Source organism: Bos javanicus, chromosome 4, assembly GCF_032452875.1.
Source record: "Bos javanicus breed banteng chromosome 4, ARS-OSU_banteng_1.0, whole genome shotgun sequence".
Lineage (NCBI taxonomy): Eukaryota > Metazoa > Chordata > Mammalia > Artiodactyla > Bovidae > Bos > Bos javanicus.
Window position 1 is genome coordinate 8,352,847 of NC_083871.1, and position 15,308 is coordinate 8,368,154.

General features: G+C 43.4%; 1 protein-coding gene across 4 annotated transcripts in view; it reads left to right on the forward strand.

Annotated features, from left to right (window-relative positions):
* The window catches only part of SUN3 (Sad1 and UNC84 domain containing 3), a 63,981-nt gene that overhangs the window by 4,357 nt on the left and 44,316 nt on the right, over positions 1-15,308 (forward strand). For 2 of the 4 annotated variants that reach the window (XM_061413369.1, XM_061413368.1), the window contains exon 2: positions 8,154-8,215. In XM_061413369.1, coding sequence (XP_061269353.1) covers positions 8,179-8,215 — 37 coding nt within the window. In that variant the 5' untranslated portion in view covers positions 8,154-8,178. Of the gene's footprint in view, positions 1-2,803; positions 3,109-8,153; positions 8,216-15,308 lie in introns of those variants that run through there. The other 2 variants (XM_061413366.1, XM_061413367.1) reach the window with 2 other exon arrangements.

A 15,308-nucleotide genomic window follows, 5' to 3' on the forward strand; every position in this document is an offset into this window, starting at 1 on the left:
CCATGCTTCCAATGCAGGGACCCAGGTTCAATCCTTGGTCAGGGAACTAGATTCCACTTGCTGAAACTGAAGATCTGTGTCTATGCCACAGCAAAGACCTATTATGGCCAGACAAAGCAAAACAAAACCCAAGATATATTTTTTCCTAGTATGAATTAATTTATTATGCTTGGCAGATTTTATAATATGTTTTTAAAAGATTAAAAACTCTTTGGAACTTTCATAAAACATTTACTGAGAGAGAAAAGTTACTACCATAAAATCAAAGCTATTTGATCAAACAGCTTTGATAATCAAATTATTTAAAATTTCTTTTTTTCATCACCACCACCACCATCTTGGTCACCAAGATATATTTTTACCTGAAAACAGCAAAGTGTAGAACATGGTTTCTAACAAGTTTCCTTTTACTTTCAACAAAGTGAAGAGATGGATATATAGAGATAGACAGATGCACACATAAATTTGTACATAAGTATATATATTTTATATAAATATATGCTGGGAGGGATTGGGGGCAGGAGGAGAGGGGGACGACAGAGGATGAGATGGCTGGATGGCATCACTGACTCGATGGACATGAGTTTGGGTGAACTCCGGGAGTTGGTGATGGACAGGGAGCCCTGGCGTGCTGCGATTCATGGGACTCATTGGAAAAGACCCTGATGTAGGAAAAGATTGAGAGCAAGAGAAGGGGGTAACAGAGGATGAGATGGTTGGATGACATCATCCACTTAATGAACTTCAGTTTGAGCACACTCTAGGAGACAGTGAAGGACAGGGAAGCCTGCAGTCCAAAGAGTCAGACACGACTTAGTGACTAAACAACAGATCATATCTTTGAAATAAAATGAAAATGGCACCATGGATGCAAGGAGAGTAGAGAAGTGATAGCTACCAGGCAGAAGTAGGTAAGTACTTTGCTATGTATCATTTTGCATCTTTTGAATTTTGGATCATTAGGTAAAAATTCAGAAATCTCGGGACTTCTTGGGATAGGTCTAGACTTTGTCAAGTTAAAAAGAAAATTAGTGTATTAGAAAAATAGCTCCTACAAATTTACCTTGAAATCAGCATTAAAAAAAGAAAGAAAGAAAAACATCAAAAACAAATTTAAAGGGGCAGTTTAGCGCCATTGTACAAATGTCAACAGGTGGGCCATCATGAGAAAAGGATGACGGTGGTGGAGAAGCAGCATTTAAAGCACTGATGGCCAAAATAAAAATCCCAGAATTGAAGAAATACACGAGCATGAAATATCGTATGCTTTTTTTCCTCCAAAAAGGAGAAAAGATTAAAAACCATGATCACAATGTGGTACAGTGGTGAAACTGAAGAACATCAAAGATGAACAGAAAACCTTGAAAACGACCAAAGGGAAAAGAAAAACCAAGTTGCCACACAGTCTGTCACACAAAAAAGGAATAAGGAGAGATGAAGATTAGGCAGGATTTTTATCCCCAACAGCCAAGTCCAAGACTATGGAATAGCATCTTCAAAGGACTCAGAGGAAAATAACTGTCAGCCTGCAGTTTTATGCCCCGAGTAAGCATGCTCATCATTCCAGCAGTTCCATTCCGGAGGTTCACCCAGGGAAGCCCTTGTGGTGTGCACGGGACAAAGGCAGGCATTGAACTTTGATCGTGTTGCTAAAAAACCAAAAGCAACTGATAAAAGACTGGGAAAGTGAATTGTGATGTGTTGCCTGCCATTGCAGTAAAGAAGGAATGCTGCCCGACCATCAGGCCATCGGTCACTGCCGACAGGACTCACAGTGGAGAAAAGCAGGATGCTAGCCCTGTAGAGTTAAGGTCTATGTCAAAGGCATGATTTCAATGAGCCCAGACTCTTGCATCTTCCCATTAATGGAGAAGCATTAATCCATTAGTTCAGATGTGTGATTAGCAGTCATCTTTTGATATTCTACTACATGTTAGTCTGTTTGATTTTCAGCAAAATCCCCTATATATCTTAGCTCCTTCCTTGCCTCTTCAGGACAGTTCCTCAGAGCTACCTGAGAAATTTTGTGTTGGTCTAGTCCTCAGGGCATTTGAGCTCAGTCACTTCAGTCATGGATGATTCTTTGCAACCCTGTGGACTGTAGCCTGCCACTCTCCTCTGTCCATGGCATTCTCCAGGCAAGAATACTGGAGCATGTTGCCATGCCCTCCTCCAGAGGATCTTCCAGACCCAGAGATCAAACCCATTTCTCCTGTGTCTCCAGCATTTCAGGCTGATTCTTTACCACTGAGCCACTGGGAAAGCCCAGCCCTTAATAAGGCCACTGAAAAAAACTTAACTTTCAGATTGTGAATTTGTCTGTCATCGACAGATGTATATGTGATAAAATACTATACAGCAGTTAAAATGAGTAATCTGAAGTGAGTATTTCTCAAGACCAGTAATCAAAGAAATCTGAGAGTAGCTTATCATTTGAATTCACAGCGTGAAAACATTTATGGATACATATTTATGTGGTAAAATATCAAAAACGTTTTGTATATCAATTTTCATTTTTCTGCAGGAAAGAAAGGAATGGAGTGGTGTTCTGGGGTCTTCCCAGAACATGATATTATGTTTGTGATATTTAATTTTTTGAAAAAGTATTGAAGCAAGCACAGTGAAACAGAGATTTCTTGTGGCAGAAGCATCGGGCCTGGAGGACCCTGGCATTTCGCGGTGTGTCTGGGAGCCGCTGCCGTGAAACCTTGTGATACACGCTCGGGCTGGGTGCTGGCTGGTGGGGAGGCCGCGTGCCCCCTGCCTGGGCGTCCAGCCATTGTGATGTGTCACAGAAGGTGATGCAACAGAAGAGCCGGGGTGCCTCCTCCAGAGTTAGTTCACTCACAGTTTCCCCCTCGAAGGAGAAACAGCCGAGAAGGAAGAAGGCAAAACCCCAAGCCAATCCCAAACCATTTTGTATCACCTCATGTTTTCCATCAAGTAGCAAAGAGGCTGCCAGCAATCAGCTACTCGGCTGGGGGAGATGAGTGGGAGACCCAACTCGAGGGGGAGCTCCAGGCTCTTCAGGGCTCCCTCTGAGGACGCCAGCAGCGGCTCTAGTGGGAGCGCTGTGCTCCCACAGCAGGAAAACCCCAACGCCAGTGGGTACGTAACTGCAGGGTGATCTCCTTAAGATTTAATAGTGTACATGTCATGTATCACGTGTGCTCGTCCCCCTGGAAAATAACCTTCCTTTATAGAGAGAACCTCTGAAGATTTCTCTGGATCCCAGTACTTTCTGACCTGTTGTCTCCTTCTGTGGTAGAGGTTAATTACAGCAAGTGGGAGGGAAGATCTCCCGGAGGAGGGCATGGCAACCCACTCTAGTATTCTTGCCTGGGGAATCCCCATGGACAGAGGAGCCTGGTGGGCTACAGTCCACGGGAACACAAAGAGTCGGACATGACTGAGCGACTAGGCACAGCACACACAGCAAGTGGGGGACGAAGTTTGTGGAAGAGAAGACATTCTTTTTAAAGGAATGAGTCTCACCGGCAGTGTGAAGTTATGACTGCAACCTGCAGCCTCATGGGTCGATCATTTGTCAGTGGCCTCCTGCTCAGTCTCTGCCAGGTGCAAGGTCCAGCACCATGCTTTGCAAGTCTTTACATGGAGGGCGCTTGTTACATCCCTGGGTGAGAACTGACTACACGGGCTGTTAGTGGGTGTACGTTTTGAGCTAACAACTGTGCTTCCTCTAACTGGAAGAAGGGGAAACAGCAGGAAATCTTGGACCACTTGGATGGCTCCAAAACCCAAGCCTCATCAACTTTGCCCTTGAAGGCACTGCCTGCTGGTAAAACAAAACAGAGAGTAATGAAATAACCACCCCACGGATAACAGCTAAGGTTTAATGAAAAAGCTTAGTGAACCTTTGGTTAATGTTCATTTAAGCCAGTCCCTTGGGAGGGTCTTATGACCTTTGAGTAACTCTCTTTAGACAGTGGATCCCTCATGTGACCAGTGAGATGTGAAGGATGGTGGTTTCAAGATTTCGTGTCCTTTCAGAGGAGACTTTTGGGACGACCTTCTTCTCTGTTGCTTTTAGCACATGTCTACAACAAACCAAGACAGTGTATTAAAAAGCAGAGATACCACTTTACCGACAAAGCCCATATAGTCAAAGCTATGTGTTGAAGCAGTCCAAGCTGGGATTGGAAAAAGATTTCCAGACAGAGTATTGCAGAAAGGAGAGTTTATTAAGAACAAAGAACAGAGATAATGTGGGCACTGCAAGTGCAGCGGGTCAACCTCCTGACAGACCAGGGAGGGTTGACAGTTTTTGTGGGTTAATAGCCAATTTTTATAGCCTCAAGGCAAAGAAAATTCCTACAGGAAAGCTGACACTAGTTGATTGGTTGGGCATCTTTGCCTAACTGGGAATCAGGAAGCTTGTTAGTGATTATTAGGGGGCTTTTGGCAACGGTTACAAAGGGGCTTAGGTTCAGCTTCAGAGGTGACCTTGATTCTGGGCTCTGCTTCTGTGGTTTTGGTGCAAAGCCTCCCACCTATGGCCTGGGGGACAGGACTCAACACTATGATTTTTCCACTAGTCATGTACAGATGTGAGTGTTGGACCACAGAGAAGGCCAAGTGCTGAAGAATTGGTGTTTTCGAACTGTGGTGCTGGAGAAGTCTCTTGAGAGCCCCTTGGACTGCAAGATCAGGCTACTCAATCCTAAAAGAAATCAACCCTGAATATTCATTGGAGGGACTGATGCTGAAGCTGAAGCTCCAATACTTTGCCCACCTGATGTGATGTGAGGAGCCAACTCATTGGAAAAGACCCTGGTGCTGGGAAAGATTGAAGGCAGGAGAAGAAGGGAACAACAGAGGATGAGATGGTTGGATGGCATCACTGACTCAATGGACATGAGTTTGAGCAAATTCTGGGAGATGAAGAAGGACAGGAAATCCTGGCGTGCTGCAGTTCATGGAGTCACAGAGTCAGACACGACTTAGCGACTGAACAACAATAACAATAACACATTGGACAGACAATGGGCACTATTGCTTTCTGTAAGTGGATGAGCTACTTAGAGATTCTGTACTGGGTGAAATTAGGTGGCTTGTGCTTCAGTTCAGTCACTCAGTCATGTCCGACTCTTTGTGACCCCATGAACCACAGCACACCAGGCCTCCCTGTCCATCACCAACTCCTGGAGTCCACCAACACCCATGTCCATTGAGTCGGTGATGCCATCCAACCATCTTATCCTCTGTCGTCCCCTTCTCCTCCTACCCTCAATCTTTCCCAGGATCAGGGTCTTTTCAAATGAGTCAGCTCTTCGCATCAGGTGGCCAAAGTATTGGAGTTTTAGCTTCAACATCAGTCCTTCTAATGAACATCCATGACTGATCTCCTTTAGGATGGACTGGTTGGATCTCCTTGCAGTCCAAGGGACTCTCAAGAGTCTTCTCCAACACCACAGTTCAAAAGCTTCAATTCTTCAGCGCTCAGCTTTCTTCACAGTCCAACTCTAACATCCATACATGACCACTGGAAAAACCATAGCCTTGACTAGATGGACCTTTGTTGACAAAGTAATGTCTCTGCTTTTTAAAATGCAATCTAGGTTGGTCATAACTTTCCTTCCAAGGAGTAAGTGTCTCTTAATTTCATGGTTGCAGTCACCATCTGCAGTGATTTTGGAGCCCCTAAAAAGAAAGTCTGTCACTGTTTCCACTGTTTCCCCATCCATTTGCCATGAAGTGATGGGACCAGATGCCATGATCTTTGTTTTCTGAATGTTGAGCTTTAAGCCAACTTTTTCACTCCTCTTTCACCTTCATCAAGAGGCTCTTTAGTTCCTCTTCACTTTCTGCCATAAGGGTGATATCATCTCCATATCTGAGGTTATTGATAGTTCTCCTGGCAATCTTGATTCCAGCTTGTGCTTCCTCCAGCCCAGAATTTCTCATGATGTACTCTGCATATAAGTTAAATAAACAGGGTGACAATATACAGCCTTGACGAACTCCTTTTCCTATTTGGAACCAGTCTGTTGTTCCATGTCCAGTTCTAACTGTTGCTTCCTGACCTGCATACAGATTTCTCAAGAGGCAGATCAGGTGGTCTGGTATTCCCATCTCTTTCAGAATTTTCTACAGTTTATTGTGATCCACACAATCAAAGGCTTTGGCATAGTCAGTAAAGCAGAAATAGATGTTTTTCTGGAACTCTCTTGCTTTTTTCGTTGATCCAGTGGATGTTGGCAATTTGATCTCTGGTTCCTCTGCCTTTTCTAAAACCAGCTTGAACATCTGGAAGTTCAAAGTTCACGTATTGCTGAAGCCCAGCTTGGAGAATTTTAAGCATCACTTTACTAGCATGTGAGATGAGTGCAGTTGTGCGGAAGTTTGAGAATTCTTTGGCATTGCCTTTCTTTGGGATTGGAATGAAAACTGACCTTTTCCAGTCCTGTGGCCACTGCTGAGTTGTTCAAATTTGCTGGCATATTGAGTACAGCACTTTCACAGCATCATCTTTCAGGATATGAAATAGCTCAACTGGAATTCCATCACCTCCACTAGCTTTGTTCGTAATGATGCTTCCTAACAAAATTTGCCCCCCACCATGCAATAAAACTTTCTCTGCTCCAAACTCCACCTTTCTGTATGGTCTGGCCTCACTGTGTGACCGGCACGGTCGGTGACAGCTTCACCCCCTTTTCTGAGCTGTGACTCAGTGCTTCTCCTGCTACATCAAGGTGCCTTCTGTAATTAATGAATGACTCATCATCAACTGGTTTTTATATGTTTTAAATAGAAATTTCAATTTGCTGTCTTAGAGTACTTTGTCCCAAAGCTCCTAGCCTTCTGTTTCAGTGAGATTAGTCTATTTTAGCCATTTTCTTTTTTTTTTTTCTCCTTTAAAAAAAAATCTTTAAAGTTGGATGTGGAAAGGTCACTGCAATCACTTTGTGAAACTCTTTGGAAAGATCTGCTGAGACCGGATATGCACAAACCCAGCAATTTCTGGTCCAACAGAGCAGGACCCCGTGGTGCTTGTCCCAATGCCCCTTGTCCTCCGCCTGCCTTTTGTCTGTGGAAAGCTTGAGTCAAAGAATAAGTTTAATCAGGGAAATGAGAAATACAGAAACAAAGGAAAATGAAGGAGACCAGATAATAATAATGTAGTCATTAAGTATAGTCAAGGACCTTTTAGTTCCTAATATTCTGAGCCATATCGTGTGAGCTGTCTTATAGATATTGAAACCTCAGATAGAAGGAGTTAACTGCATAATGACCAGACTTTCCAAGGTGAACCCACAACTTAAACTGCCGAAATTCTGAGAACTGACCTCAAAGACATGGGAAAAAATGGACCCTGAAATTGAAGATTAACTGTACCTAAAAGAATCAGGATGATGCTGGTCAGACCACCCGTGACCAATCTGAAGACAGCTGTGGGAGCTGACTGTGCTGTTTCTGCATGGAGCCGCCTCCTGTCTACAAAAGCTCTTGTCCCACTGGTTGCCAGTGGGAGGGTGGAGTTGGCCTTTGGATCCACTGAGCTGTGCCATGATCTGTGCTTTTTTCTTTATGTATGTTATATTTCAATAAAAAGTGAGGGAAAGGGTTAGGATTGCTTTAGAGAATTTTATCAGAATTTTGTGTTCATTGACATAGTTCTTTGGACTTCCCAGCTGGCTCAGCAGTAAATAATCAGCCTGCCAGAGCAGGAGACACAGTTTCGATCCCTGGGCGGGGAAGATCCCCTGGAGTAGGAAATGGCAACCCATTTCAGTATTCTTGCCTGGAGAATTCCATAGACAGAGGAGCCTCATGGGCTCAGTCCAGACTCTTTTTTTCTTTTTTCTTCTGGACTGATGATACATTGCAGACCTCTAGGATAACCTCCTTTGCTTTCTTCTTCATAAGCATTTGTAGGCATAAAAACCTGCAACAACAGGGCAGTAATATGTGTGAAAGAGAGGGCTGTGTATGGTGTATATATGTGTGAATATGTATATATACCACTCTGAGTACTGTTTTCCCTCAGTTTCACAGTGGATTAGGAACTAAATTAACTCACATGCTCAGCCTAGTCATGTCTGTCGACTTGGTTGTAGAGGTTAAAGTTCAAATTAAAGGTTAAGAGTGGTGTATTGCTAAATTCTTTTTGCTGTTATTTTTCTTCTTTTTAGGTTAACTCGATCATGGAAGGCTGTCATGGGTATGGTGTTTATACTGACCTTACTTCTTCTAGGTGAGTCTTACTAAGCAACGATCCTTGAAGCCATTTCACAGGGTGTGTGTGTGATGAGAGAGCTGGCAGGGGAATGACTCACATTTGCAATAAATGCCCCAGAAACCTGGAAGTGACTGAATGCTCTTGAACCATTCCTTCCCCTCGCTCAATATTTATTTATGAATCTGTTTGGCAGCATCAGATCTTAGTTGCGGCATGAAGAGTCTTCATTATGTCATGCAGGGTCTTCCTTGTGGCTTGTGGGCTCAGTGGTTGCAGCACTCAGGTTCTCTTGTAAAAGTGATCTGGGTTTCTTTGTTGAAAACTTAGTGAGAACTTTATTTCTCTTAGAGTTGTTAACAGATCTAAGCTCGTTCTGTTTGACAAGAACAGGTCGATAAATCGGGAGGCAGGGTATCAAGGCAAGAAATAGAGACTTTATTCAGAAAGCTGGGCATCCGAGAAGATGGTGGATGAGAGTCCTGGAGTACTATGTTATGGGGTCTGGATGCCAGTTTCTTTTACAGAACGGAGGAGGAGGAGGAGGAAAGGAAGTAAAGTAAAAAGGCCATGAAGCGAAAGTGTAAGTCACTCAGTCCTGCAGTGCCGAGTAGTAGTCGTAGTGGTAGTGTTAGTCACTCAGTCGTGTCCGACTCTGAGACCCCATGGACTGTAGCCCACCAGGTTCCTCTGTCCATAGAATTCTCCAGGCAAGAATACTGGATGGGTTGCCAATCCCTTCTTTCTCCAGGGGATCTTCCCAACCCAGGGATTGAATCCAGGTCTCCTGCTTTGCAGTCTACTCCAGTATTCGTGCCTGGAGAATCCCATGGACAGAGGAGACCCACAGGCCACAGTCCACGGGGTCGCAAAGAGTCAAATACAACTGAGCGACTAACACTACCATTACTCCTGCTTTAAAGGCAAAGTCTTTACCATCTGAGCCATCTGGGAAATCAAAAGGCCATAAGTGTTGCAAAATACCTCCTGGTTTGGCCATCCTCAGGGAAGGGATGCATTCATTTCTTTTTCCTGCTGTCATTCACAAGTGGGCAGGGTCAGAATGTCTCCCAGTGAGCTGAACAAAGACACTTTAGTTTAACATTCATACAGTAGGGAAGGGTTCCCCAAGGCAAGCCATTATGTATAGACAATATCTTTTTAATGGACAAAAGCCATGGGAAGCAATGATTAAAGTAAAAGAAACAGATCCAATATGGAGTCAGATTTTTTTCTTCCCTGTTACATAATCATGGTTCAAAATAAAAGAAGTTGCTTTGAAGTTAGGAATCCTTGATATTTTTATTGCAAACACATAGAATTGATCTTTTCTAAATCTGGGCTACTCATCTTGAAGGATTTTGACAACCAGAGACTGACTCATCATGGGGTTCTTGAAGAAATGCTAGAACACATGCTTTGCCATTTTCTGGCTGTAAATATCACACACCATGAATCCTAGTACAATGAGGAATTGTTCTGTGGTACGTGGACACCTCGAATTGCAGAGTGTCCAGGGAAGTCAGAGTTTCACCCAGCTATTGCCACAAAATGCCGTTTTACGCAGCAACGGGGGCTGTTCAGTTGGGCTTGCACGTGGATACCTGGACTGAGGGCTCTCTGAAGTCTGTGCCAGCCTTCCGTCAGCTGCATCTTAGTGCCCTGAGCACCCATCCCATCTCAGCAGACCTCGAAACTTCATCTTGAAGTTTCCAGGTCTACTGAGAACTGCACGCTGTCTGGCTCTGTTGCTTCCATCTGTCTGGTCTTCACCTCTGCTGATTTCAGCCTGTGAGCTTCAGCAGCCCTCCCCCGACCCCGTCGCTGTTGCCGTCACGAGCCCTCTGCCCTTGAGACTTCCCGCAGCCCTACCCCAGCCCTGTGTCCAGTGACGCACGCCTGCTCTTCTGAGGCTCCACCGCCCTGCCTGTGTCAGGAACATGCCCTGTGAACAGTAGAATTGTTTGTGCTCAGAATTTTCCTTATTTTGGAAACGAATGCCCTATATCCCTTAGACATTTTTTTTGATGATTTTTGTTGATGTGGACCGTTTTTAAAGTCTTTATTGAATTTGTTACAATATTGCTTCTGTTTTACTTTTTTTTTTTTTTTTTGGTTGAGAGGCATGTGGGATCTTATTTTCCAACCAGGGACTGAATCTGCAATCCCTTCATTGGAAGGGGAAGTTTTAACCACCGGCCTGCCAGCAAAGTCTCTACTTTGACATCTTTTAAGATTGAAATATATACATCTTTTTAGTGCGTACAAAACTGCTTCTTTGTCTTTCCCCACTCAGGTTCGATCCCTGGGTTGGGAAGATCCCCTGGAGAAGGCAATGGCACCCCACTCCAGTACTCTTGCCTGGAGAATCCCATGGACGGAGGAGCCTGGTAGGCTACAGTCCATGGGATCACAAAGAGTCGGACACGACTGAGCGACTTCACTTTCACTTTTCACTTTCACTGTAAGGTTACTCATTTGCCCACAAAAGTGCCAGATCCTTTTTAGCCACCACTGACGTGTTAATGATTTCAATGGAATTAAACTGAACTTGCATCCATTTTTATTTGCTAGGGTGAAATCCACATAATATAAAACGAACCATTTTGACATGAACAACTCAGTGGAATTTAGTGCATTCACAATGTTGTGCAAGTACTACTTCTATTTCCAAAATATTTTCATCAATGCCAAAAGAAATCCCACACTCTTAGTCAATCCGAAGCCCCACCCCACCCCCACCCTCTGGCAACAACCACCAATACGCTTTCTGTTTCTAAGGACACACGTGTTCTGAATGTATCATATAAATGGAATCATACAATGTATGGCCATTTTCGTTGGGCTTCTTTCACTAAGCTTATGTTCTTGAGGCTCATCCCTGTTGTAGACGGATCATTCCTTTTTGTAGCTGAATAACATTGCAATGTATGGATAGACCACAGTTTGTTTATCCATTCAGCTATGGATGAACATCCAGTGTGTCCACCCTTTGGGTGTTGTGTATAGAACATGTGTGTACACGTATTTGTTTCAGTCAGTGTAGTTGCTCTGTTGTATGCGACTCTTTGCAACCCCATGAACCACAGCACGCCAGGCCTCCCTGTCCATCACCAACTGCCAGAGTCCACCCAAACTCATGTCCATCAAGGCGGTGATGCCATCCAACAATCTCCTCCTGCCCTCAATATTTCCCAGCATTAGGGTCTTTACAAATGAGTCAGCTCTTCGCATCATGTGGCCAAAGTATTGGAGTTTCAGCCTCAGCATCAGTCCTTCCAATGAATATTCAGGACTGATCTCCTTTAGGATGGACTGGTTGGATCTCCTTGCAGACCAAGGGACTCTCAAGAGTCTTCTCCAACACTACAGTTCAAAGGCGTCAATTCTTCAGTGCTCAGCTTTCTTTATAGTACAACTCTCACATCTATACATGACCACTGGAAAAACCATAGCCTTGACGAGACGGATCTTTGTTGGCAAAGTGATGTCTCTGCTTTTTTAATATGCTGTCTAGGTTGGTCATAACTTTCCTTCCAAGGAGTAAGCTTCTTTTAATTTCATGGCTGCAGCCACCATCTGCAGTGATTTTGGAGCCCCCTAAAATAAAGTCAGCCACTGTTTCTATGGTTTCCCCATCTATTTGCCATGAAGTGACGGGACCAGATGCCATGATCTTCGTTTTCTGAATGTTGAGCTTTAAGCCAACTTTTTCACTCTCCTCTTTCACTTTCATCCAGAGGCTCTTTAGTTCTTCTTCACTTTCTGCCATAAGGATGGTGTCATCTCCATATCTGAGGTTATTGACATTTCTCCTGGCAATCTTGATTCCAGCTTGTGCTTCATCCAGCCCAGTGTTTCTCATGATGTGCTCTGCATATAAGTTAAATAAGCAGGGTGACAATATACAGCCTAGATGTACTCCTTTTCCTATTTGGAACATGTCTGTTGTTCCGTGTCCAGTTCTAATCATTGCTTCCTGACTTGCATACAGGCTTCTCAAGAGGCAGGTCAGGTGGTCTGGTATTCCCATCTCTTTCAGAATTTTCCACAGTTTATTGTGATCCACACCATCAAAGACTTTGGCATAGTCAATAAAGCAGAAGTAAATGTTTTTCTGGAACTCTTGCTTTTTTGATGATTGAACAGATGTTGGCAATTTGATCTCTTGTTCCTCTGCCTTTTCTAAATCCAGCTTGAACATCTGAAGTTCACCATTTACGTATTGCTGAAGCCTATGTTGGAGAATTTTGAGCATTGCTTTACTAGCGTGTGAGATGAGTGCAATTGTGCGGTAGTTTGAGCATTCTTTGGCGTTGCCTTTCTTTGGGATTGGAATGAAAACTGATCTTTTCCAGTCCTGTGGCCACTACTGAGTTGTCCAAATTTGCTGGCATATTGAGTGCAGCACTTTCACAGCATCATCTTTCAGGATTTGTAATAGCTCAACTGGAATTCCATCACCTCCACTAGCTTTGTTCGTAGTGATGCTTCCTAAGGCCCACTAGACTTCACATTCTAGGATGTCTGGCTCTAGGTGAGTGATCACAGCATCGTGATTATCTGAGTTGTGAAGATCTTTTTGTACAGTTCTGTGTATTCTTGCCACCTCTTCTTAATATCTTCTGCTTCTGTAAGGTCCATACCATTTCTGTCCTTTATTGAGCCTATCTTTGCATGAAATGTTCCCTTGGTATCTCTTAATTTTCTTGACAAGATCTCTAGTCTTTCCCATTCTATTGTTTTCCTCTATTTCTTTGCATTGATCGCTGAGGGAGGCTTTCTTATTTCTTCTTGCTATTCTTTGGAACTCTGCATTCAAATGGATATATCTTTCCTTTGCTTTGCACTTCTCTTCTTTTCACAGCTATTTGTAAGGCCTCCTCAGACAGCCATTTTGCTTTTTTGCATTTCTTTTTCTTGGGGATGTTCTTGATTCCTGTCTCCTGTACAATGTCACGAACCTCACTCCATAGTTCATCAGTCACTCTATCAGATCTAGTTCCTTAAATCTATTTCTCACTTCCACTGTATAGTCATAAAGGATTTGATTTAGGTCATACCTGAATAGTCTAGTGGTTTTCCCCACTTTCTTCAATATCAGTCTGAATTTGGCAATAAGGAGTTCGTGATCTGAGCCACAGTCAGCTCCCAGTCTTATTTTTGCTGGCTGTATAGAGCTTCTCCATCTTTGGCTGCAAAGAATATAATCAATCTGATTTCAGTGTTGACCATCTGGTGATGCCCATGTGTAGAGTCTTCTCTCGTGTTGTTGGAAGATGGTGTTTGCTATGACCAGTGCATTCTCTTGGCCGAACTCTATTAACCTTTGCCCTGCTTCATTCTGTATTCCAAGGCCAAATTTGCCTGTTACTCCAGGTGTTTCTTGACTTCCTACTTTTGTATTCCAGTCCCCTATAATGAGAAGGACATCTTTGGGGGTTGTTATTTTAGAAAGGCTTGTAGGTCTTCATAGAACCGTTCAACTTCAGCTTCTTCAGCATTACTGGTTGGGGCATAGACTTGGATTACCGTGATATTGAATGGTTTGCCTTGGAAACGAACAGAGATCATTCTGTCATTTATGAGATTGCATCCAAGTACTGCATTTCAGACTCTTTTGTTGACTATGATGTCTACTCCGTTTCTTCTAAGGGATTCTTGCCCAAAGTATTAGATATAATGGTCATCTGAGTTAAATTCACCCATTCCGGTCCATTTTAGTTCACTGATTTCTAGAATGTCAATGTTCACTCTTGCCATCTCCTGTTTGACCACTTCCAATTTGCCTTGATTCATGGACCTGACATTCCAGGTTCCTATGCAATATTGCTCTTTACAGCATTGGACCTTGCTTCCATCACCAGTTGCATCCACAGCTGGGTATTGTTTTTGCTTTGTCTCCATCCCTTCATTCTTTCTGGAGTTATTTCTCTACTGATCTCCAGTAGCATATTGGGCACCTACTGACCTGGGAAGTTCATCTTTCAGTGTCGTATCTTTTTGCCTTTTCATACTGTTCATGGGGTTCTCAAGGCAAGAATACTGAAGTGGTTTGCCATTCCCTTTTCCAGTGGACCACATTCTGTCAGACCTCTCTACCATGACCCATCTGTCTTGGGTGGCCCCACACAGCATGGCTTAGTTTCAATGAGTTAGACAAGGCTGTGGTCTGTGTGATCAGATTGGCTAGTTGTCTGTGATTATGGTTTCAGTCTGTCTTCCCTCTGATGTCCTCTCTCAGTACCTACCATCTTACTTGGGTTTCTCTTACCTTGAGTGTGGAGTATCTCTTCACGGCTGCTCCAGCAAAGCGCAGCTGCTGCCCCTGACCTTGGACGTGGAGTAGTTCCTCTTGGCCGCTCCTGCGCCATCGCAGCCACTGCTCCTTTGTTTGAATACCTGTTTTCAATTCTATGGGTTATGCACCTACTAGTAAATTGCTAGGGAGGAATTGCCACTGTTTTTCAGAAAAACTGCACCATGTTACTTTCCCACTAGCAGTGTGTGATGGTTCTAGTTTTCCCACATCCTCACCAACACTTGCCATTCTTTTTTCACAACTGTAGCCATCCTGGTGGATGTGAAGTGCTGTCTCACTGGGATTTTGTATTTTTTATTCTGTACTTTATATTTCCCTAATGACTGGTATCTAGAGAAGGACATAGCAACCCACTCCAGTATTCTTGCCAGGGAAATTCTGTGGACAGAGGAGCCTGGCAGGCTACAGTCCATGGGGTTGCAAGAGTCGGACATGAGTTAGTGACTAAATCACCACCACCACCAATGAATGATATAAACTAATACTGAGCAACTTTTTACGTACTTGTTTGCCATTTATACCTCTTCTTTGGAGAAAATTTCTTCTAATCTTTTGCCCATTTAATTGGGGTTTTGTCTTTTTGTTGTTGACTTGTAAGAGTTTTTTAAAAATATATTCTGGATACTAGACTCTTCTCAGATACATATTTCCCTTCATTCAATAGATTGTCCTTTCACTTTTTAAGTAATGTCCTTTGATGCATAAAAGGTTTCAGTTTTAATGATGTCATATCTAAGAATCCATTACTAAATTCTAGGTCATGACAGCTTACCCCCATGTTTTTTCTGA